The sequence below is a fragment of the Lithobates pipiens genome, unplaced genomic scaffold (genome assembly GCF_037356315.1).
Source record: "Lithobates pipiens isolate NorthernLeopardFrog02 unplaced genomic scaffold, aLitPip1_a1.2 Scaffold_8, whole genome shotgun sequence".
Taxonomy (NCBI): Eukaryota; Metazoa; Chordata; class Amphibia; order Anura; family Ranidae; genus Lithobates; species Lithobates pipiens.
This window is the reverse complement of record NW_027507903.1, coordinates 548,016,677-548,041,581: the sequence shown is the minus strand read 5'-3', so window position 1 is coordinate 548,041,581 and position 24,905 is coordinate 548,016,677. Positions and strand designations below refer to the sequence as shown.

Here is a 24,905-nt window from a genome sequence, read left to right as displayed (position 1 = left end):
TTAGGCGATCCCTGAGAACTTTCCTCTTCAGAGAAGCCTATCCTGCCTCCATCTAACAACTGCACTATTTTCTCCATCAGCTCATCCCCCACAGGTATTACCCTTTTGTATAACCTGACCCTCCCTCCTAGATTGTAAGATCTAACGAGCAGGGCTCTCTGATTCTTCCTGTATTGAATTGTATTGTAATTGTACTGTCTGCCCTAAAGTTGTAAAGCGCTGTGCAAACTGTCAGTGCTATATAAATCCTATATAAGAATAATAATAATAATATCCCATGCTTCTCAGTTTATTGAAATATGGATGTGGGCTGGACATTAGCCCTTGGCCAATCAACCCTGGGAGGGGTTCCCTTCCCAGTCCACAGGGTGTTCTAATTTCCAAGTTACTATGTTTTCTAAGTTACCAGAGTTGAATTGGCCCAGAGCGACTCCAATCGCTGTTTCGGAAATAGGCTTTCCAACACCAGTGCTTTAGTCCGATCACGACAGTGCCAATCACTGTTCAGCTGCTGCAATCAGGCACTATATAACAGTTTTGTGGGTTTCTCCTGGATTCTAAATGCGCTACAAATACAGATTTACATGTACTTGTAGCCCAACATGTGTACCTTCAGAAGGAATTATTTTCATCTCTCTGCAACTAATATTTTAGCTTTTATGAGAGATAAAATAGATTCCTTAGATGTGTTGATATTAATCAAAGTTGGCAGACTGTTCGGGGCCTTGTGACTGTCCCCTGCTGTTTCTTCTAGCCAACATGCCTAGGCCTCTGCTTTTGAGGCTTCAGAAAGGTGGCAATCTATGTTAACTTGGATGGGATACTTTTACTGGCATCTAGGTGTCATCTCTAGCTTAAAAGCTGGCTCTGTCCTTTCAAACGCAAATTAAAGAATATATGTCTAATGACTGATTACTGAATACTGTGAATATTGTATCTCTAACACAGAATTAAACTATATCTACAATTACACTACGTCTGCGCATTACATCTCAGCTACTGGCACAATTGCCCTACTCTTATATTTATGTTACATCAACGTTCCTGTTTATGTTACAGCCGCGAAAGGGTTAACAGACCAAAAGTGAGCGGACAAGTGATTTTCATTGTAGGGTTTACAAACACTTAAACTTTCCCACTGCCTGCACTGTTGAAACCTGCCTTTCATTCTGAGAAATGAGCTACTGTATCCTGTATCAATGTGGAGGTCAGCAAGAGGCACCAGTAAGAGCTGCGGAAGTCTCCACTCTAATTCATCCCAAAGGTGTTCTATTGGGTTGAGTTCAGGACTATCAAGTTCTTCCAAAATCGCTCATCCACACTATATTGCCAGAAGTATTGGGCCGCCCCTCCAAACCATTAGGTGGAGGGGGAATTATGGTGTGGGGTTGTTTTCCAGGGGTTGGGCTTGGCCCCTTAGATCCACTGAAAGGAACTTTTCAGGCATTAGCATACCAAGACATTTTGGACAATTTCATGCTCCCAATTTTTTGGAACAGTTTGGGGATGGCCCCTTCTTGTTCCAACATGACTGCACACCAGTGCACAAAGCAAGGTCCATAAAGACATGGATGAGCGAGTTTGGGGTGGAGGAACTTGACCTAGCCTGCACAGAGTCCTGACCTCAACCTGATAGAGCACCTTCTATTCCTGCACAGGAATATAGGGAATGATTATCGACACTGACACATGTACACCTACATAGGCTGCACTGGATGGACTATTGTCTTTATTCAACCTTACCTACTATGTAACCAGAGTGGAGACTGCGAGCTAGGCCTTCTCGTCCAACATCAGTGCCTGACCTCACAAATGCACTTCTGGAACAACAGTCAAACATTCCCATAAACACACTCCGAAAACCTTGTGGACAGCCTTCCGAGAAGAGTTAAAGCTGTTATAGTTGCAATGGGTGGGCCAACTCAATGTTGAACCCTATGGACTGAGACTGGGATGCCATTAAAGTTCATGTGCGTGTTAAGGCGGACGTCCCAATACTTCTGGCAATATAGTGTGTGTGTGAACCTAGTCTAAATACCCTCTGTGCACCTCCCACCCCCCGCCTTTAAGTACTTTCTGACACTTGGACAGGAACTAACAGGAAATCTCTAGTGGGAACACAGACGACTGCAAAATGCTGACAAAGGATCTACTCTACAGCTGTATTCAGTTTACATTGCAAAGTGCAATTTCTATATCGGCCAGTCACTTAAATGAAGGCAGACAATTCTAAAACTGCACACAAGCAAGATTTTGTTCAAAACTTTTCATTTCAAGAAGGTTGGTAAGCGGGGTCAAATCATTGTTAATTAATGACTGTAGTGACATGAAAATCTGAAGGAGCAAAGGGACAATTCACTTTAAGGCCGGGTTCACACCGCTGCGATGCGGGAACGCCGCGAATCCGCGGCGTTTTCCCGCATCGCATTACTCCCGCCGGCAGTTCACACTGCCCTATGCGGATGGCTGGGAGTGTCAATGATATGTTAATGACACCCCCAGATCCGTCCGCATATCGCAGTGCGATCTGCCGACTCGCACAGGAATCGGATCACATGGTGTGAACCCCCATGCGATCCGATTCTGTTGCGGACCAAAAAAAGGGTCCCGTGCGAGTTTGCTGCGGGAGCGATGCGAATTCAGCCATACTATCTGTCTGAATAAACAAAGTAAAAAGTCCTGCGCAAATGGTGCACTAAAAAATAAATATATAAAGAAATATAAATGTATAAAAAAATATAATATAAAAAGTCAATAAATCAAGGTGAACACACCGATGTGTGAAAACAGTGAAAAATAGGAGAAAAGGCGGGACCAGCTGTTCCAAAATAGATAAATCCAGGCTCTCAGAACTCTCACCTCAAAGATGGAATAATCAGGCAGAGTAACATAACCCCAGAGGATTCTCCTTAATATTTCTCTATGTAATAACCAAGGAATTATAGATGAAGCCTGTAGTACATCCTTCTGCCACTAGAGGGCCATTTCCAATACTTGAATACAACACTGCAGCTTGTAATTCCGTGGTATAGAGCTTGAAAAAAACACAGAGGAGAGGGGGAGAGGGAGAAAGAGAGGGGACTCCAATAGTGTAGTAGTTGAATGAATGGACAAATTTATTAAAACATAAAAAATGGACTCTCACATAAGCAAAAAAAAGGTAACACAGAGAAGATAAAAATGAAGACCTGGCGTTTTCAGCCAGTCTTACGCTGTTTCCGGGTGGCCGTGGACAACCGGAAACAGCGTAAGACTGGCTGAAAACGCCAGGTCTTCATTTTTATCTTCTCTGTGTTACCTTTTTTTTGCTTATGTGAGAGTCCATTTTTTATGCTTTAATAAATTTGTCCATTCATTCAACTACTACACTATTGGAGTCCCCTCTCTTTCTCCCTCTCCCCCTCTCCTCTGTGTTTTTTTCAAGCTCTATACCACGGAATTACAAGCTGCAGTGTTGTATTCAAGTATTGGAAATGGCCCTCTAGTGGCAGAAGGATGTACTACAGGCTTCATCTATAATTCCTTGGTTATTACATAGAGAAATATTAAGGAGAATCCTCTGGGGTTATGTTACTCTGCCTGATTATTCCATCTTTGAGGTGAGAGTTCTGAGAGCCTGGATTTATCTATTTTGGAACAGCTGGTCCCGCCTTTTCTCCTATTTTTCACTGTTTTCACACATCGGTGTGTTCACCTTGATTTATTGACTTTTTATATTATATTTTTTTATACATTTATATTTCTTTATATATTTATTTTTTAGTGGCACCATTTGCGCAGGACTTTTTACTTTGTTTATTCTTATGTGATAGTTGGTGTTAACTATTTTGTCCCGCTGCATTTTTTAGCAACACTTGCACTTTTGTATCACTTTCACTGTGGATTTTGTATTGCTATATTTTTACTTTTCCATTTTTTGACACGTATTTAGTCATTTCTGCACGTTTGAGCACTTAATAGCGCGAGGGTCCATCTTTCACATTTATACTATCTGTATGGCTGTACTCGCATCGCTACGGAGATCGGATGTGATTTGCGGTGCGAATCACATCCGGATCTCCCCCCGCAGCAGTGTGAACCCAGCCTAAAGTGATTGAAAAGTCTCTTTTTTTTCTATTAAAACAATAAATATGTTATACTTACCTGCTCTGTGCAGTGGATTTGCACAGGGCAGCCTGGATCCTCCTCTTCTCACATCCCTCTTCGGTGCTCCTGGCCCCTCCTTCCAAGCTGCTTGCTGTAGGGGCACCTGAGCCGAGATATAGCTCCCTGTGACCAGTCTGACACAAAGCTGCAGTTTGGCCCCTCCCCTCTCTCTCCTGATTGGCTAACTGACTTTTATTGACAGCAGCAGGAGCCAATGGCGCAATTGCTGTGTCTTAGCCAATGAGGAAGGAAAGTCCAGGATGGCTGAGACACTCGTGGACATCGCTGGACAAAGATGAGGCTAAGGTAATAGGGGGGCCGAGGGGGCCGAGGGGGGCTGTTGCACACAGAAGGCTTTTTATCTTAATGCATAGAATGCTTTAAGATAAAACATCTTCTGACTTTACAAGTCCTTTAAATGAATGAATTACTAACAGTGTATGTAGCTTTCATTTGGGAAAGTCAATTTGTTCCGAAAATTTATGTTAAAAGCAAACAAAATTAAGAAGCACTTTCAAATGACATTCATCGAGTCATTAAATGTACTAACATTTTTTGTACAAATTCCTATACAAATATTTGTTCTAAAATCTACCAGCATATGGTCTTACATCAGCTATATATTATGAAAGTGGCTGCATACAGATAGGAGTGCCAACATGCCTGTGTAATACAACTGAACAACTCAAAGGAATAAATAGAACTTTACTGGCATTCCAAAACAGACATCTACATGAGTAAAATCAATATATTTATTGTTAAAGAACAGCATTTAATGAATAATTGCTCTCCTCTAAAGAAGGATTCAAATTGCATTAGAATATTCCACAACCCATTTGGACATTTCAATGGACCACTAAGTCATGTTTTAAGGTCTGTGGGATAATAGAGATGTATGATAAGATTTAGTGTTTGATATATGTCAGACAATTTTTCTTTTAAATGCTGTTCTTAAACTATTATAATAATAGATATCTTGATTTGTGAATGTGAATGCCTGTTTTGGAATGCCAGTAAACTCCTATTTATTCTTTTGGGTTGTTGAGTTGAATTCTTACATTGTCTTTGGGCTATTAAAAACAAAACAAAATGGGGGCGTGGTCTGGATATGGCCGAGTAAAGATGTGTGTCTTCTGAGCTCCTGGCCCTTTCCTATCTACCCCAGCCTATTTTGCTCAATTCTCAACATACTGTTCAGAATTGAGCTAAATTCTCAGCAAAGCGATGGAAGGCGAAGAGCAACACAAAGGCAACTCGGGCTATTAAAAACGGAGGGGAAATACAATGGTTTTCTCGAGTTCTCGGATGGCCTCTCCCGATACCAAGAAGGTCACTACATGAGGCTTTGGTCTCACAAGATCTTCCCACTTCCCCTGTTGTATCCTCTGCATCGGAAGCCTATTCAGACACCCCTGCCGCTTTCCGCTTGGATCCACGGGGCTCCTCTTCCCATCCTCTCACCCCATGAGCGGATGCAGAGCTGCGATCACTCTTCCAGGCCCTCCTAACTAAAGCTGACATAGAAACGCTCATCAACCGTCTGTAGGAAACTCACCGTCAGGAGTTTCAGGAGGTCAAACAGGATGTACAGTCCCTGTTGGATTGGCTTAAGTCAGGAGAATCCTCTGTGGCGACCCTGGAACAGCGGTTATATGCCCTGGAGTCTCTTCAGGACTCCCATGTTAATGCTGCTGTAGCCCTACAGCTGCACATTGAGGATATGGAGGACAGGAGCCGGTGCAACAACCTGCAGCTCCCGGGACTGCCAGAAGCAACGGGAAAGGAAGACCTTTCAGAGACAATGGCTGTAATCTTCCGTAAAGTCGTGGGCGATTTCCTCCCCACAAGCCTGGAATTTGACTGGATCCATCGGGCTCTGGGCCCCCACTCCACAGACCCCAACAGACTGCAAGATGTTTTCTGTCGGATAGACCCCTACACCCATAAGGAGAATATTCTACGCAGGGCATGAGAAATTGGAAACATTGATTTTTGATGGGGCATCTGTCAGGATTCTTCCGGACCTCTCCAGGGCAACCCTCCAATGCTGAGCCCTACTACGCCCTGTTTTGGATCTAGCCCGGCAGTTGGGTATTACCTACAGATGGGGTTTCCTCCTCTCCGCCATGTTCAGAAAAGATCAACGATCATTCACCCTGGAGACTTCCTGACTCTCTTCACATTCATGGAGACTGACCCTATATCAGTCCCGAACTGGCTGCTGTTTCTTCCGCAGGGAACTGGCCGTCTGGGTTCGACGGCACCCTGGAGGAATCCACTGCCTAGACTGCAGAGGACCCAGCGGCGATTTAGAGTTTTTATAATCGGAGGATTTACATGTCTTCTAAACAGCATATGCTATCTTCAAACCTATTCTCCTCACCACTTGCACTTACTGTGATTTACCCACCTAAGTGCCTCACCACTTCCACGCAGCTTTCTGGCACTTTACCATACTGACCCTGTCTGCTCTTTCCCCATTTGACTGTCCAAATGACCCTGAAGTGGCCATATGTATACAAATCGGTACTTTAAAGGGCTTTGTTCCCAAATATTTTCCTTCCTTGGGAAGGTGCGTGGAATCCCTGTCTGTTTTCCTATGAGGAGATAGGTAGTTTCACCAATCCTTATGCATCGCCTATTTGCTGCAGGACTGCCGTTTCTTTACCTAATTTCTAATGAAGACCGAAGGTCTTAGTGCCTTAATATTTTGGCTGTTGCTGTTCAGACTCACTTGATTGCAGTTCTGTTTCATGTCATTGTGGGTTTTTTTTTCAAGTTCCTGACTACATCCCCAACTTATGTCACCAGTGTGCAGTTTAAAATTAGAGCATACATTTGTATGAGAAATGACCATGCCTTAATATGATACTCCTGATAGCCTTGTGGGGGATGGGGTGTTCCTCTGCCTTCTCCTCCCTCCTGGATCCTCGGGGGGTTTGGACTGTCCTGGGCCATACGGGAACACTTGATCTGGGTACAGACCATGCCTTAAGGGTGAGCCGCCCTCTCTTTATAGTAGAGGGCTCTGATTCTTGGGTCCTCTCTACGCGGCACTCTCATTGCCCTGAGCCTCTTCTTATCTCTTTGCTAGCCATTCGGATAACGGTACCTCCCGAAATATGACTCGTGAGTGATAGGGGCAGTGGGTGGAGAGCTCCTGTGGAATATTCTCTTAATTTGACATATGCGGGGTTCTACTAATTCCTATGTCTATGGTAACGCATTTACTCTGTGCACATGTGATTTGAGTCAATATGATATATTATGTAACAAAAAACTCCCTTATGGGATAGCTGTTGAGATTTCCCACTCATATCGCCCTGTAATGACATGTGCCAACTGGCGTCCGTCTCACATTGCTCGGGGGCCCTCTCCTCCTTAAATATTGGGAGGGAGGAGCTTGTAGGGATAGGACATGGCCATCAGTGATTCTTGTTTATATGAAATGCATTGTTTGTTATTTTTCTTCTTAGCTGTTTGCTGTTTTATTCTTCTTTCATCCTTGCTGGGGTGGTTGGGATGGGTTATGAATGCTCTTCACAGGCTAATTCTAACCACTCCCCCACATAGGACTGTACACATCTTCCCGACTACAGTTGGTGTGTACTTTTGAAAATTTTATTTGCTACGTTTAGACCGAAGGGTAGTGATTGACGGTGATAGCCAGTCATTATTAAATTTTTTTCTTATCACAACCCCCCCCCCCCCCAAGGTGGCGATGGATAATGTAAAGATCATATCACTGAACGCAAAGGGCCTAACATACCTGAGAAAAAACTAATACTTTTAAATTATCTGAAAGACTTCTATGCTGATATAGCATTTATCCAAGAGAGATGATACACTTCCTATTCTCAGAAACAGATTTTATCCTCTGACCTATCATTCTACTAACAAAATCATTAACTCTAAAGGAGTCTCCATACTACTATCTAGTAGACTACCATGGACTTGCCACAACGCTTTGTGTTCGTTAAGGGTTTAATTGGTGACTTACAAGCGACATTAGCAACTATTTATGCACTCAATGATCATCAGGATATCTTTATTAACCTAATCTAGACAGACTTCTGGAATTTTCAGCAGGGTGAGCTGATTCCCGCTGTAGACACTTCTTCAGGCTCTTCGTCTGTCCCTCCTGGCTGCCACAAATAGATAGCACAATCCCTACATAGACCCCAACTAGTAAAAATTTGCCGATTGCAACACTTGGAAGAGAGAGATTACACGTTCTACTCTTCCCCCCATGAAGTCTACACAAGGATAGATTACTTCCTGGTAGGGATAGCCTTGCGGTTCGCCCGGCGGTCGGTTCGCGGCGAATTTTGCTCGCTCACGATCCGCCAAACCGACGGACTTCTGGCGCTGTTCGCGTGGCGGACATAGGCGTTTACATTGTGAAAGAACTTTGACCCATGATGACACATCCATCATGGGGTACAGGACAGCCAATTGAGACATTTCCGCACATGAACAATTGGACATTCCCCCTACCTTATAAATAGACCTGATCTGGCGGCCATTTTACATTCTGTCTTTTGTCAGTGTAGGGACAGGATGCTGTGTGGAGCAGGGACAGTCAGTTTAATCACTAGCTATTACTATTAGGTCCACAAAGGTCCTTTAAAGGACTGGTATAGGTGTATATTATATTATACTTGACTGCTGAGCTGATTGCTGCCTGATTCTGCAGCTGTCTTTTATCAGTGTAGGGGCTGAGGGACAGTTTGGTGTTTGGAGCAGGGATAGTCTGCAAATCACTAGCTACTAGGTCCACAAAGGTCCTTTAAGGACTGGTATAGGTGTACAGTATATAGGGTTCTGGTGCACTGCTGCTGACCGCTGTGCTGCTGATTGCTGAGTGCACTGCTGACCAATTCTGCAGTTGTCTTTTGTCAGTGTAGGGACAGGACGCTATGTGGAGCAAGGACAGTCAGTTTAATCACTAGCTATTACTATTAGGTCCACAAAGGTCCTTTTAAGGACTGGTATAGGTGTACAGTATATAGGGTTGTACACGTATAATATACTTTCTTTCAAATATAGAAAGCTTGACTGCTGAGCTGAGTGTTGACCGATTCTGCAGCTGTCTTTTATCGGTGTAGGGACTGAGGGACAGTCTGCAAATCACTAGCTACTAGGGCCACAAAGGTCCTTTTAAGGACTGGTATAGGTGTACAGTATATAGGGTTGTACACATATAATATACTTTCTTTCAAATATAGAAAGCATATTATACTTGACTGCTGAGCTGATTGCTGCCCGATTCTGCAGCTGTCTTTTATCAGTGTAGGGACTGAGGGACAGTTTGGTATTTGGAGCAGGGACAGTCTGCAAATCACTAGCTACTAGGTCCTAATCACTAGCTACTCGGTGCTGGTGTGGTGTCAGTGCTCTCTATCATGGTGCTGGTGTGGTGTCAGTGCTCTCTATCACGGTGCTGGTGTCAGTGCTCTCTAGCACAGTGCTGGTGTCAGTGCTCTCTATCTTGGTGCTGGTGTCAGTGCTCTCTATCTCGGTGCTGGTGTCAGTGCTCTCTATCATGGTGCTGGTGTCAGTGCTCAGTCTCTATTGTGGTGCTGGTTTCAGACAGTGAGGGAGATAGCAGCGGAGAAGCCAATCAGCAGGCAGTGCCAGCACCATGGCTGAGGATCAGCACTGGGCTGGCACCTCCGGACCACCGCAGTGGAGCCCTGCATAGGTGGGGGTAAGGGCCGGGAAGAGGGAGGGGCTCAAGCACAGGTTGGCACACTGGGACACTGGCACAGGACTGCACTGCCCTGGCTGTGGCACTGATCATCTCCTGCACCCCCTTGATAGCCTGCCCTGATCTTGCCTCTCCTCCATGGCCTTCATGCGCTCCTGAATTGTCAAAATTTCACAGATAAAAAAAGAATGCCGGTCGTTGTCGATCCCAGATTCACTTAACACTTTTGTTATGTCAGTGTCCATGTTGTGGGTTTATGTGTGCACAGCTAGTAAGTATTTTGTGGCTGAAAATATGACCTGGTGGTTTTTAAGGTTCGCCTGCCATTAAAGTCAATGGGGTCCGCCGCAAACTTGAAATAACGTGGTCTGACCACGCTCCCATTGTACTGACTTATGCGCTCTTGGACGTACCTTCCTCCTGGTCTCATTTTTGGAGATTGAATGAAAGTCTATAGGTACTAGAAGAGGTAACTAGAGAGTTTAACTTTTACTTCCAAATGAATGATCATTTGGATTGTGAGCCAGGGATTCTGTGGGAGGCCCATAAAGCAGTTATCAGATGGTATACTTATTAAGCATGGTTCACAAATTAAAAAGGAAAGGGAAACAGCTTGCTATGCTTCTCTCCAAAATTTACACTGTTGAATCCCAGCACAAACATGCCCCCACTCTCTCTCTAGAACTTATGTCCCTCCGTAGACAAATCACTGACCTATTATAATAAAAAGCCAAAGCAGCCTTGCAATTCTGTTGCAAAATGAGTTATGAATCCAGTGAAAAAGTGCTGGCCAGATCGACCAGAGAGTATAAACTGATGACAACGTGCATACCTCACATTGTACCACCGAATGGTCGAAAATCAGTATTGCCGAAACAGATTGTACAGGAATTCAGGGACTTTATAACCTACCAGGTCAATCTCCTCCCCAAACTCAAATAGAAGACTATATCTCATTGTCCCAGCTACCTAAGCTTCCATCCGAAATTCGGGAAGAATTGGAAGCCCCCATAAAGCTAGAAGAACTACAGCAGCAGTCAGCACAGCGAAAATGGGTAAAACCCCAGGCCTTGATGGCTTTAAAATACAATACTATAAAACTCTTCTTCCAATCCTTGGCCCGTATATGGTGAAACTATTTAATATGGTTGGGTCAGACACAGTCTTTCCTAGAGAAAACTTAAAAGCGCATATCTCTGTTATTCCCAAGGAAGGTAAGGATCCAACCTCCAGTGATAGCTACAGACCCATTTTGCTCCTAAACCTTGACATCAAGCTGTTCACTAAGCTCTTAGAAACCCGTTTAGCACAACACCAACAAGAGCTAGTTCACCTAGACCAAGTGGGATTCATCCCTTCTATGGAAGCAAGGAATAATATGGCCAAAGCACTCAATCTGCTTTATGTAGCCAACATGACTCATATACCTTATGTTTTTCTTGGTACAGATGCTGAGAGGGTGTTTGATCGTGTAAATTGGAATTTTATGTTCTCTGTTCTTCGACATACCGGCTTAGGGGAGACCATGATATAATGGATTGCCAAAATCTATTCCAACCCGACTGCTCAAGTCAAGGCCAACGGAATACTCTCCAACCCTTTCCCCATTACAAATAGAACAAGATAGGGGTGTCCACTATCCCCCCTTCTCTCTGCTTTATCTCTGAATCCCTTTCTCTGCAAAATCCAACTAAACCGGGGATTATCAGTTAGTGGTACCCAATACAAAATATCAGCGTACGCGGACGATTTAGTCTTCTCTTTGATGGATCCTACAGTGTCACTCCCAGACCTCTTCTGAGAATTTGAACTTTGTGGGGCCCTTTCAAATTTGGCAGATTGATGGCCTTCTATAACATCATTGGTAAGCGACACAGTCCCCTTTAAGTTTTCTTTTTGGAACGCCCTCCAGTTACACCATTTTCAAAATTCTATTCCAAATCCTCAGCTTTCTGGTCACCAGTTAACAACTTTTCAGGTGTACTGTTCGGATGATGGGACCCTACCACAAGTTTTATCTAAAACCTATAATCTTTTGAATACTCCCTCCGAACAGCCACATCTACCCTATATGAGAAAATGGGAAACGGATTTGGATGGTACATTCACGTCAGCCCAACAACAACATATTAACAGATTCTTCCTAAAATCATTGATCTGTACAAAAATCCAAGAGACCAATTATAACATTTTGACAAGATGGTACCTTACTCCTCATATGTTACATAAATGCTATCCGAAAAAAACTGACCATTGTTGGAGATGTCAGGAGGGCAGAGGAACGTTGCTCCACATATTTTGATCCTGCCCTAAGTTGACACATTTTTGGGCGTAAGCCTGAAAACAATTCAAAAAATTCACAGAATACAAGATTCATAATGATCCAACTTTCTTTCTGCTACACGTTTCTACCATTCCCGCAAAAATGTATAAAAAATCAATTGTATGACACCTCTTAAATGCCGCCAAGTCCTGTATCCCTCTTCAATGGAAAAAACAACTACCACCGACTATTGCTAGTTGGCTTCACAAGGTAGAGGATACCAATAAAATGGAGGACTTGATACGTACAGCACAACATAAACGTGAAAAATATTCTAAGACCTGGAGGCTCTGGAACCTGTTTGTCCTCTGTGAAGAGGGAACGGGCCTTTGCGGATCATAAGTCCTCTAACAAGCCCTGTTGAATGACTACCTCTGTTGTCATGAACGATCACCATCTCAAATCTCTCTCCCTCCCCCTTTCTCCCCCCCCCCCTTTTTTTCTTTCTCTTCTCTACTTACCCTCTCATGATCTAAGCACCTCTTCTCTACTCTGGTTCCTGAAAATTGGAAAATAGGATTGGGCAACCCTACACCTTACTCAGTAATTCAACCTTAAAGCAGTTGTATACCCGCACATCTATAAAAAAAAAAAAAACCTGTAAGGCAAAGTCATAATGAGCTAGTATGCACCGCATACTAGCTCAATATGAAATGCTTACCTTAGATCAAACCCCCATATCTCAGGCTGGTCCACGCTGAGGGAGCTGACATTTTGCCCTCGGCGATTCTTCCGAGTTCACAGCTCCGGCGCTGTGAGTGGCCAGAGCCGCAAAGACATCACTCCCACGTGAATGCTTCTTCTTCCCGGCAAGGTCCAGCAGCATCTGCCGGACCTTCAGCCGGACATTCAGAGCAGCTGCATACAAAGTGAATTTCTAGATTGTAAGCTCTAACGAGCAGGGCCCTGTGATCCCTCCTGTATTGATTTGTATTGGAGGTGTACTGTTTGCCCTCATATTGTAAAGCGCTGCACAAACTGTTGGCGCTATATAAATCCTGTATAATAATAATAATAATAATAATAATAATAATAATATCTCTTAAACCGTAGTAGATATTCATTTTACCTTTAAAACCATAGGAGATATTAATTTTACCTACAGGTAAGCCTTATTATAGGCTTACCTGTAGGTAAAAATTACAAAGGAGGGTATACAACCACCATTTTAAATTTTGTGATGAACTAACTAGAAGAAGATACTCTTTACTTTACTTGAGACCTATGTATTATTTGCTGGACGTGTAAGTTATATGATTGATGTTCCAATGTAATTTATGGATGTAATGACTTGGTTTTGCCCTTTCTGGGATTCACTAAAAATTATATTTGAAAAAAAGAAAAAAAATTATGTTTAATTGCCTATGCATCCAAACATACTACACTGTTATCTATTACACTTGACTATGCTGTGCAAAAATGTTCTCACATCTGTAAAATGTGATGTGATTATTTTATTCTTTCCTGGACCTTATCAATATTGCACGATTAATACAAAGTCAGACAATAAAAGTAAATCCTGTCTACATGTCTGCGCGCTTACATAGCAGATTTTTGCAAATATTATTTGTATTTTACTGCTAAAATCAGCAGGCAATTCCCTCCGGCCCCATGACAATCCCCCTGAATGACAAGATTGGACTACGCAGTTTAGACTGAATCAATATAACCTGATTTTTCTTTCCTGTAACAATAAGCGTTTACAGAATTTTGAAAGCTTAAATACAGATGATCAAAAGGAAACAATCTAAAAAAAATGCTGTAGTCTCGAAAAGCAAATATATTTAGAGATGCCAATAAAACCTTATTAAAGGGCGATTATATATATGTCTTTTAATGGTTGCTAATATAAAAATGAATGTGTCTAGAATAGTCCTAACTCTAATTTTATGCACACAATGATGGGACATAAATTAAATGCATCATCATGGTTAAACCCTTTCAAGTCCAGGAGTAAACAAAGCACCCGTGACCAGACCAAATTTTGAAGCTTTGGTATTTTTTAAACCTCTCAGCTTACCATAATGATTTTTGAACCCTTTTTTAGAACTTCTGGGGCCCTCATTTGGTCATTTGTTTTTTAATAAGCAGAAATGGGGACAAAAGTTAAAAAATGTTCAGTTTTAGTTTGCTTATTGCATAACACTGGGGATAGGTCAAGGCAGAGGCAGAAGAGGCAACTGCTTTGGGTACCATGTTGTAGGGGATGGAGCTGAGGCTGGAGCCTCTCCTGCCTCTGTATCGCCCAGCTGTGTTCTGTTCAAGGCTGAGTTCAGTCCTGCAGATTCTCTCCTTGTTTAGCCAGCATCACTCGCTGTTCGAACATGGGGCACTTGTACAAATTGTAGAATGGAAGGGGTAAAAAAAAATGTTCGGCAAAGATTGATGTGTTGGTCTAGACAGAGACCATTCCTGGGGTGAAAGCAGCAAATACTGCAAAATAGACCAGTCACTTAGTAGATCTGGGTACCAGGGTCAAGCAACAAACCTCTTACTAAAGCAACCTAATTTTTACTAGTGGGGATGGTGGCGTGTACCTCCTCCTGTGCAGCCTTATTTCTAGTAGTCTATTTTTTTATTTATTTTTAATCCGGTACGTTTTATTAACCACTTCAGCCCCGGAAGATTTGGCTGCTCAATGACCAGGCCATTTTTTGTGATACAGCACTGTGTCACTTTAACTGACAATTGCGCAGTCGTGCGATGCTGTACCGAAACAAAATTGACGTCCTTTTTTTCCCACAAATAGAGATTTCTTTTGGTGGTATTTGATCATCTCTGCAGTTTTTATTTTTTGCCCTATAAACAAAAAAAGAGAGACAATTGTGAAAAAACACATTATTTTGCACTTTTTGCTATAATAAATATCCCCATTTTTTTTTTAAAAAAAGCACATTTTTTTCCTCAGTTTAGGCCGATATATATTCTACATATTTTTGGTAATAAAAATCGCAATAAGCGTATATTGATTGCTTTGTTTAAAAGTTATAGCATCTTCAAAATAGGGGATAGATTAATGGCATTTTTATTTTTTTATTGATTTTTATCGGGACTGCGACATTATGGCGGATACATCGGACACTTTTGACACATTATTGGGACGATTGACAATTATATAGTGATCAGTGCTATAAAAATGCACTGATTACTGTATAAATGTCACTGGCAGGGAAGAGGTTAACACTAGGTGGCGATAAAGGGTTTAACTGTGTTCCCTATGTGTGTGTTCTAACTGTGGGGGGATGGGACTGACTATAGGAGATGGCAGATCATGGTTCCTAGCTAGTAGGAACTCAAGATCTGCCTCTCTTCTCCTCATAGAACAGGAGTTTGTGTGTCTGCACACACATGTCCTTATTTTGCCTCTCGGGCCCGCGAACACACGTGGCCGCCAGACATCGCGACCGCCATCCATGAGCATCGGCACCCCTGCAGTGCAGTGGGCGTGCGCCTGCTATCCCACTTAAAGGAGCCGACATACAGGTATGGTGGCTGTACGTCAGATCGTGGCAACCTGCCGCAGTATAATGACAGTGGCTGGTCGGCAAGCGGTTAAATAGGCGGCAATACAATACCATTGCCGGAAACAGCAAAATGTTTAAAAAAAACGGTATGGGCCCCTCCCCAATCCATACCAGGCCATTTGGGAACCCCATGTGAAATTTTTTTAAAAACTACTAAAACTACTCATCTATGGCAAGTTTTAGCTTTGATTTGAAATGCTGTTAGAGTCACAAACAACTATTTAAGCTTTTTGGAGAGTTTTGCTAGTTTGAACATTTTAATAATTTTACATTTTCAATAAACTTAATTATCTGATAGTTTGCATCTGATTAAATACCAACCAACTCTTTTTCTACATTTGATTTTTTTACATTTTTTTTTCTATAGCGCGTTTCTTTCCGGGGACTGAAAGCAAACTCAATGCGGGTAGTCTCCTGGATGGGATTCAACCAAGGATCCTAATGCTGCAAAGTGGAAGTGCTCAACACAAAGCCACTTTTCTGCCTGTTTGAAACAATGACAGCTTAGGACCCAATTCCAATGTGGGCCATGTGCATAGGTGTGCACACAGGGTGTACCAGGTGTGCCTGGGCACACCCTAATCACCCTATGCAATGCAGATTCCCCCTGCTTAACCCCCATGGCAGCTGAGGCTACAGAGAAAGGAACTGGGAAATCTCTGTCCTCACTCCCTTTCTCTGCTATTTCACCAATGCCCCTTAATGGGGTTCCTAACACATTGTAAAAAATATATATATTTTTGTTTTTATTATTGTATTTTGTTATTTTTTACAATTTTTTTTTTTTTTTTAATTTTCATAATTTTTTTTAATGCAAACAATATTTTAATTTAAAAAAATATATATATAAATAATGAAAAAAAACCTGACACCAACATGATCCACTGCTTTACTGCGCATGTGTGTTTGAACTTTGGGGTACACACCTTAATGCAATAGGCTGCGCACACCTATGGCAATGTGCATCAAAATACAACCCTCCAGCAGCTCATAAAAATAAAATGGCAATTCTAGCTGCAATATACACCCACCCAGAGGTACTGTGCCGCTCTGCTTTTGGGTTGAATGATGCCCAGCATCAATCAACCTGCTTCCTATGATCCCAGAGTGTCAAGGCTCTAAGCTTCGCTTTGCACCACCACTTTGTGCTGCATTTAAGATCTGCCTAAAGAAGCGGGTGAATAGGACCTGTGACCAGGGTCTTAACTAGAAATCACAGGGCCCCATAGCAAAATGCTGTATGCCCCCCCCCTGCAAACAGCCACCCCCCCACAACCGCCCTAGTGTCAATGCAGCGTGACTTGTGCCCCATACAGTGTGACCTGTGCCCAATGCAGCGTGAACTGTGGCCCATACAGAGTGACCTGTGCCCAATGCAATGTGACCTGTGGCCCATACAGGGTGACCTGTGCCCAATGCAGTGTGACCTGTGCCCAATGCAGCATGACCTGTACCCCAAACAGCATGACGTGTGCCCCATACAGCGTGACCTGTGCCCCATACACCATGACATGTGCCCCATACAGCATGACCTGTGCACCATACAGCGTGAAATGTGCCCCATAAAGCGTGAAATGTGCCCCATACAGTGTGACTTGTGCCCAATGCAGTATGACCTGTGCCCCATACAGCGTGACCTGTGCCCAATACAGAATAGCATGCCTGTGTCCAATGCAGCATGACCTGTGCCCAATACAGTGTTGCCTGTGCCCAATACAGCCTGGCCTGCCTGTGCCCCATACAGCCTCACCTGTGCAGAGGAAGAGGCAAGCCGCCATATCAGCAGAGAGCGAGATTGCCCGCTGTAATAGCTTTAATTTGAATTTCCCGTCTTCCCGGGGCTCATCGTCACATAGCCCCACCTCTTGGCCCGACGCCTTTGATGATGTCACAAGTCCCGCATTGGACCGGCATTCTGTCTATTAAAGGTACCGGGCCAAGAGGTGGAGCTATGTGACTTGAGCCCTGAGAACACTGGAAGTTCTAATGAAAGCTGTTACAGCGTGCAATTCCGCTCTCTGCTGATACGGACAGCTTGCCTCTTCCTCTCCTCTCTCTTTTCTTGGCTGGGAGACTGTGCTGGCAGTGCTCTCATCCTCACCGGGCCCCATTTGGCTGCAGGCCCCATAGCGCCCGTGTGGATCGCTATGGCGGTAGTTTCGCCCCTGCCTGTGACATAACTGGCTTGAAGACACCTGAAGAAAAAAAAAGTATGTATACTGATTTATGTAAGGGATGTGAGGGTGCTTCAAAGGGAGTGGGCTGCAAGCAAAGGGGAATCCAAGCCCAGAGTTGGGTTTAAATCCTCATTGGTGGGACAACACAGAAAGAACCCCAATTTTTAGTTATTACCATTGTGGAAAAACTTTTGTACTCAATGTGCAGTTAAACAAACAAAATTTTCTCCAGTTACATAGCTGTCTTTGATTCCAGGAACGGCGGATTCTTGAGAGATCAGGCAGTCAGCCCTTACCTTCAGAAGGACTACAGCTGCAGGAAAACTCCCTCTACAGCACAAGCCACGAGGCCACACCAGGTAAGAATGATTCCTTCTTATAGAAATGAGAGCTGGACACATCAAAGGAAAGCTTCACTTTCCTTACAAAATATAATTTATATTGCTACAAAAGTAATTTTGTAATTTAACGTTAGCTTTTCGTTTCAATTGAAGTCTGGAGTTTAAACTTCCTAAAGCTAACAAAATACAGTATATTTCAAAATCTTTTTTTCCCCACTATGGCAACATAAAATTTTTAAACTGAAGCTGGATCCACGTATTTGTGTAATTGGCACTTGGCTTCTCCCGCAAAACTGCACAAAGCTTTATGTCAAATTTTGCATTCTCCAGCAATGTCTTTAAATTTACTGCTATGAAATACTTGCCAAAGGGTGCTATGCCTTTAAAGCTAAGGATTATATTATATTTATATTATTTGTTGTCTTCCCTGATACCTTCTTTCCCCCTTTTTCAACATGATAATGAATTTTTCAAAGAAAACCTTTTTGTTTTTATTGCATACCTTATTTTTAGCTAGTGATATCATTGGGTCTTTGTGCTTTTCTGTGCAGAGAAGGCATATCATGGCGGGTGGGAGAGACTGGCAGGGTGCTGTACATGACTTGCTGAAAACATCACAGCACCCTGCCTCAGTACCAGGGGCGGACTGACTATTCGGCCACTCGGGCACTGCCCGTGAGCTCCGTGCCACTTGGGGGCCCCATCAGGGTTGCCAGCCTCAGTAAAACCAGGGACAGTATGTAAAAATCTGTGTTTTTTCTTACATTTGTCTCTGAAATATCCCTTACCGACATACTTTTGGTCTAAAAATCCAGAGATTATAGCTGCCCCACCTCTCCAGTACCTTCTCAATCAATAGAAACAAGTCTGTGTATACTGTGTGTACATGTATGTGTATACTGTGTGATTGTATACTGTGTGGCCCCATAATCTCTGATTGCCTGGGGGCGCCATAATCTCCTATTGCCGGGGGGCCCCATGAGTTGTCAGTCCACCCCTGCTGAGTACTCATGTCAGGAGCCCAAGGGTAATGCCCACTCGTGATGCTGAGCTTCCATGAATAAAAGCACAGAATTTCAATGAACGAAAAGGTTGGCCATACACAGTAAAGATTACCATACAGTGATAGATTTTTTCGTTCAGCCTGCATTGCTAAATAGAAAACAACGGATTCCTCAGATAAAAAATCCACAGTATTGGCTGCTATGTTCTGAGAGCCTGCATTGGCAGCTCTAAGAATACTCGAACAGGGGCAGCATTTGATTGGACAAAATTACAACAAAATTCTGTCCATCTCCTTTGATTAAAAATGTTAATTTTTTTCAATCAAAGGATGTTGGGAAGAGTGATGGCATGAAGTGAATTTCATCTGGGTTATCAGGAACAAAAATTCGCTCAGTGAATGGCTAGCTTAAAGAGGGGAGGAAAGGGCTAGATGATGCTGGACATCCTTGAGCCAGGAACAGGTGCATCCGAGCTAATACTGCCTGTGTAATGCCTGGTGAGCCTCAAGAACACAGCGCTCAGCCTGGGAAGTATGTGCGAACCTCCATGTATAATCCATGCACAAAAGGGAGAAAGGCTGGTGCCATGGAAGTCAGCTAAAACATTGTTTTATTATTGCAGGTGAACAACAGTCAAAAAAAGCCAATGCATTTTTGGCCATCAGGCCTTAACCGCTTAAGCCCCGGATCATTTGGCTGGCCAAAGACCAGAGCACTTTTTGCGATTCGGCACTGCGTCGCTTTAACTGACAATTGCACGGTCGTGCGACGTGACTCCCAAACAAAATTGACGTCCTTTTTTTCCACAAATAGAGCTTTCTTTTGGTGGTATTTGATCACCTCTGCATTTTTTTTTTTTTGCTATAATAAATATCCCCCAAAAAAATAAAAAAAAATTTTTTTCCCTCAGTTTAGGCCGATACGTATTCTTCTACATATTTTTGGTAAACAAAAAAACGCAATAAGCAAATGTTATAGCGTCTACAAAATAGGGGATAGTTTTATGACATTTTTATTAATAATTTTTTTATCACTAGTAATAGCGGCAATTTTTATCGTGACTGCGACATTATGGCAGACACGTCGGACAATTTTGACACATTTTTTGGGACCATTCACATTCATACATCGATCAGTGCATTGATTACTGTAAAAATCTCACTGGCAGTGAAGGGGTTAACACTAGGGGGCAGCGAAGGGGTTAATATGTATCCTAGGGAGTGTTCTAACTGAAGGCGGGATGGGACTGTGCAGGGAAACTAACAGATCGCTGTTCATACTCTGTATGAACAGACGATCTGTCAGTTCACTGCTCAGAGAACCGGAAACTGTTTGTTTACACACACAGCTCCTGGTTCTCCGTTTCCCCCGAGCGATTGCGGGAGCCCAGCGGTGATCGAGACCGCTGGGAACTGGCATCAGCAAGCACCCCCTAGTGGCCGTTTATGTTACCAACTTAGCATAACTGCGATTTGCGCAGCCGAGCCATGCTGCCGCAGTACAACTGCTGCGGCTGGTCGGCAAGTGGTTAATCATGGCTAACAAATAAGTGACACAAAACAGCTTGAATCGTGTAGACTAAATGACCCTCACATGGCCCAAAGAAGGGGTGGCAGCAAGTATCAAAACATACAAAAAATACAAAAAGAGCACTATCAGCATACAATTGTACATAAGAGTATATAAAAACATACATCACAATGTTTATCACAATGTTTTGTGTCACTTATTTGTTAGCCATAATTAAGTTCTGATGGCTGAAACGCGTTGGATTTTTTGACTGTTGTTCACCTGCAATAACAAAACAATGTTTTAGGCAACTTCCATGGCACAAGCCTTTCTCCTTTTTTTTGCATGGATACCTGACTTGCAGAACAGTGTGCAGTGAAATCAGAGTGAGCATTTTCAGTACAGGAGAGATGGCTGTACAACTCTATCCCTTTAAAGCTTGAGTTCAGCTTTAAGGGATGTTAGCATAGGGGACGCAAAATGTGCACTGATCATGATTACAGTAGACAGACCCTGATACTTAAAGTATTTAATCTTTAGAGACACTCAGTGCTCTTGAACATCCTATGTGCACATTATGGAGCACTTACATCCTAAAGTACCCTCCTCCAACGATATGACATCCAGCCTCCCAAATATTTCGTAATCATTATCAATATGATAAGTGCTGTGAATGTTTTTTATTGCTTTTTTATATAGGCTAACTTGAATTTACCCGCAAGCTTTCTGCTTTCACAGGTCAGTTTGCGGTGCGGGTGAGACAGACGGAAGCTTCCATTCGGTGTGGTCTGTCCGGTGTGTACACACTTGTAGCAGAAAGCAAATGCCTGTTGCTGCGAGATCGTCAGACGGGCAGTCTCCTTTTCAGCTGGCCTTATCCATATCTAAGAAGATTTGGGAGAGACAAGGTAAATAGTTCACTATTTTTAAAACAGCTACCCTCTTATTCTTTTTTTTTTTTTCGTTCAACCAGCAAGTTGAATGAAAAAAATTTGCTGATTCCCCCACCCACATCAAGTGTGTCCTTCCGGCTGATAAATGCCCCATACACACGGTCGGACATTCCGACAACAAATTCCGTCTTATTTTTTCCAACGGATTTTGGCCCAAACTTCTCTTGCATACACACGGTCGCACAAAGTTGTCGGAAAATCCGATCGTTCAGAACGAGGTAATGTAGAACACATATGACAGGACTAGCCAATAGCGTTCGTCACGTAATTTATTCTGAGCATACGTGACACTTTGTCCATCGGAATTGTCTACACATGATCTGAATTGAAACGATCAGATTTTGTTGTCGGAAAATTTTAGATCCTGCTCTCAAACTGTGTGTCGGAAATTCCAGCGGAATAAGTCAGATGGAGCCCACATGCGATTGGATTTTCCGACAACACAATCGGATTGCACATTTTCTGTCGGACAGTCCGACCGTGTGTACAGGGCATTATTGTATTGTGATAGCAAGGAGACTGTTGACAGGGTACAACTGGGAGGCACAGTGGTGTAGTGGGTAGCACTTTCACGTAGCAGTAAAAAGGTTCACTGGTTTGAATCCCAACCACAGCACCACCTGCCTGGAGTTTGCATGTTCTCCCTGTACCTGCGTGGGTTTACTCCGGTTTCCTCCCACACTGCAAAAGACATGCTGGTAGGTTAATTGGTTCCTGTCTAAATTGGCCCATCTATGCATGAATGTGAGTTGGGGACCTTAGATTGTAAGCTCCTTGAGGGTAGGGACTGATATGAACATATTATATATATATATATATATATATATATATATATATATATATAAGAACAAGAACATAGTGTGAGTACAGGGCATCATGTGATGGTCTCATTTGGGAGTGTCACCATTGTGCCATTCACTGTTTAATGGTGCAGAGATGTCCTCAGGTCAGTGTCACTGTTAAATATGATTATAGCCAATATCTAATTAACTTTGAGACATTCCTTTTAAAGGGGAACTTTACCCATAACAATTTAATCGAAAAAATGTTCTTTAACTAGTTGCCAACCAGCCGCCAACAGGTTGGCTCTTCTGCACGACGGCTGTACGGTGGCCACTTTAAGGGCTTTAGGGGGTGTGCACATGTCAAAGGTGTCTTATCTGTCTGTTGCAATGTCGCAGTAAAAAAAAAAAAAAAACTATAATAAAAATTCCATAAATATATCCCCTATTTTTTAGACGCTATAACTTTTGCACAAACCAATCAATATACACTTATCGCAATTTTTTTAACCAAAAATATGTAGAAGACTACATATTGGCCTAAACTGATAAAGACATTTGTTTTGTTTTGTTTTTTTGGATATTTACTATACCAAAAAGTAAAAAATATTGTTTTTTTTTTTTCAAAATTGTCACTCTTTTTTTGTTTATAGCACAAAAAATAAAAACCACAGAGGTGATCAAATACCACCAAAAGAAAGCTCTATTTGTGGGAAAAAAGGGACATCAATTTTGTTTGGGTACAGCATCGCACGACTTGTTAGTTAAAGCGACGCAGTGCCGTATCTCAAAAAATGGCCTGGTCATTAAGGGGGAAAATCTTCCAGTCTTTAAGGGGTTAACAAAGAGCATACATTCCACATAAATAATTATGCTACCAAAATTAGTGTGCACTGTAAATTGTCTCCAGCATTGCTCCTGTTTCTTCTTTCCAGAGACTGTCCTTTTGCTGAAGCCCAGAGACCCTGAGCAGTAGTAAATCTTTAGGCTGTCAGCAGATTGGCTTTTAGTGGCTCTGATTTTAGGCACAATGCCAAAGATGGAGAGCGACTGACCGTGAGCAGGGTAAGACAGTGTATTACTGGATTTTAAAAAGTGTAGGCACTTATTTTTAACCCCTTCCTGCTGCCTGGCCCTTTAGGAGGTTATAAATGTTAAGAGGCGGAGTCGAGAAATCCAATCATGTGACCACTGTGATTGACAGTTACAACAGTCACATGATTGGAAAGCTCCAAAGTATGCATTAGGAGCTTTCCAGTACCCACTTGTTACTGTGCTTGGTGCAAGCAGGTAGTGCATACTCAGCACAATAAAAGCATTTCCCTTTTTGCATAAAAAATCAAATATGGTCTTAATAAGAAAAAAAAATCCATTGCAGTTAAAAAAGAAAATGCAGATTATAAAATAATAATGTTAAAAAGTACACTTATTGTGTGTCTTGTGCAAGAATGTGTCTGGAATCAGCGGTGCCCTATGTAGTACAGGTCAGTTGTAACTTGAATTTTTTTGTGATGTCTAACTGACCAATAGAAGAAGAGAATAGGTGAGGGACTATTCCTTGCACCTTGATGCCCAACCTGCGGCCCTTTGGTATATGATGTGTGGGTGCCCTTAGACCTCAGCAGTATGTTGTGGCAAAATTGATTAGGGTAAAAGCATTGATCTCTACTAGCCTAATGTAAAATGATCCCATTCTGAAACCAATCCTCAGCCAAAAATGTAGCATGTCCACACTCTCTGACCCTTATTTCCTTTATTAGGCCTGCAGTTTCTGACAGTCTTCTCAAGCATTACATACATTGAACATTATGTGTGACCCTTTGGTGATGCAAGGTACCGCATTTGAGGCCCTCGATAGCTTACAAGTTGACAAACACTGAATTAGAATGTAACTTGAGGATCAAATTAATCAAACAATATTTTATACACCAATATAGTTATACATAATGTAATGTTCTTTTTTATATGAATGCCCTAATATAGAAATACTACAAAAAAAGATGTATTTATAATTTATATGCTTTATAAACCTTCTACTGCCCAGCTTTTTGCAACCTGCATATTTCAAATAATGAGAAAGAAATCAACAATTTTGTGAACAAATCCTATTTAGGCTTTTTGATATTTCAAGTTTCTTTTTCCTGAAGTCAAAAAAATGGGCGCAGTTTTAATATCAATAGGAATTATGGTGATGGTCCAAGATCAAATCCACTAATATTGGAATACCTCAAGAGGGTGGGATTAGGCAATGTCATTGGAAGTTATATAAAAACAATATATTTATTGATACAAAACAAACAATTTTTTCAAAATACATACAAAAATTTTACATAAATATTTAACACAATACACCATACATTATGTACAAAAATAGAGCAACAAAGAGCGGCTTTTTTTGCTCTATTTTTGTATATAATGTATGGTGTATTGTGTTAA

General features: G+C 42.3%; 1 protein-coding gene across 1 annotated transcript in view; it reads left to right on the top strand.

The window, feature by feature from the left end:
* The window catches only part of DOK2 (docking protein 2), a 68,236-nt gene that overhangs the window by 41,219 nt on the left and 2,112 nt on the right, over positions 1-24,905 (top strand). The window contains exons 3-4 of the mRNA XM_077469802.1: positions 18,137-18,239; positions 21,473-21,642. Of these exons, the coding sequence (XP_077325928.1) occupies positions 18,137-18,239; positions 21,473-21,642 (273 nt within the window). The remainder of the gene's footprint in view (positions 1-18,136; positions 18,240-21,472; positions 21,643-24,905) is intronic.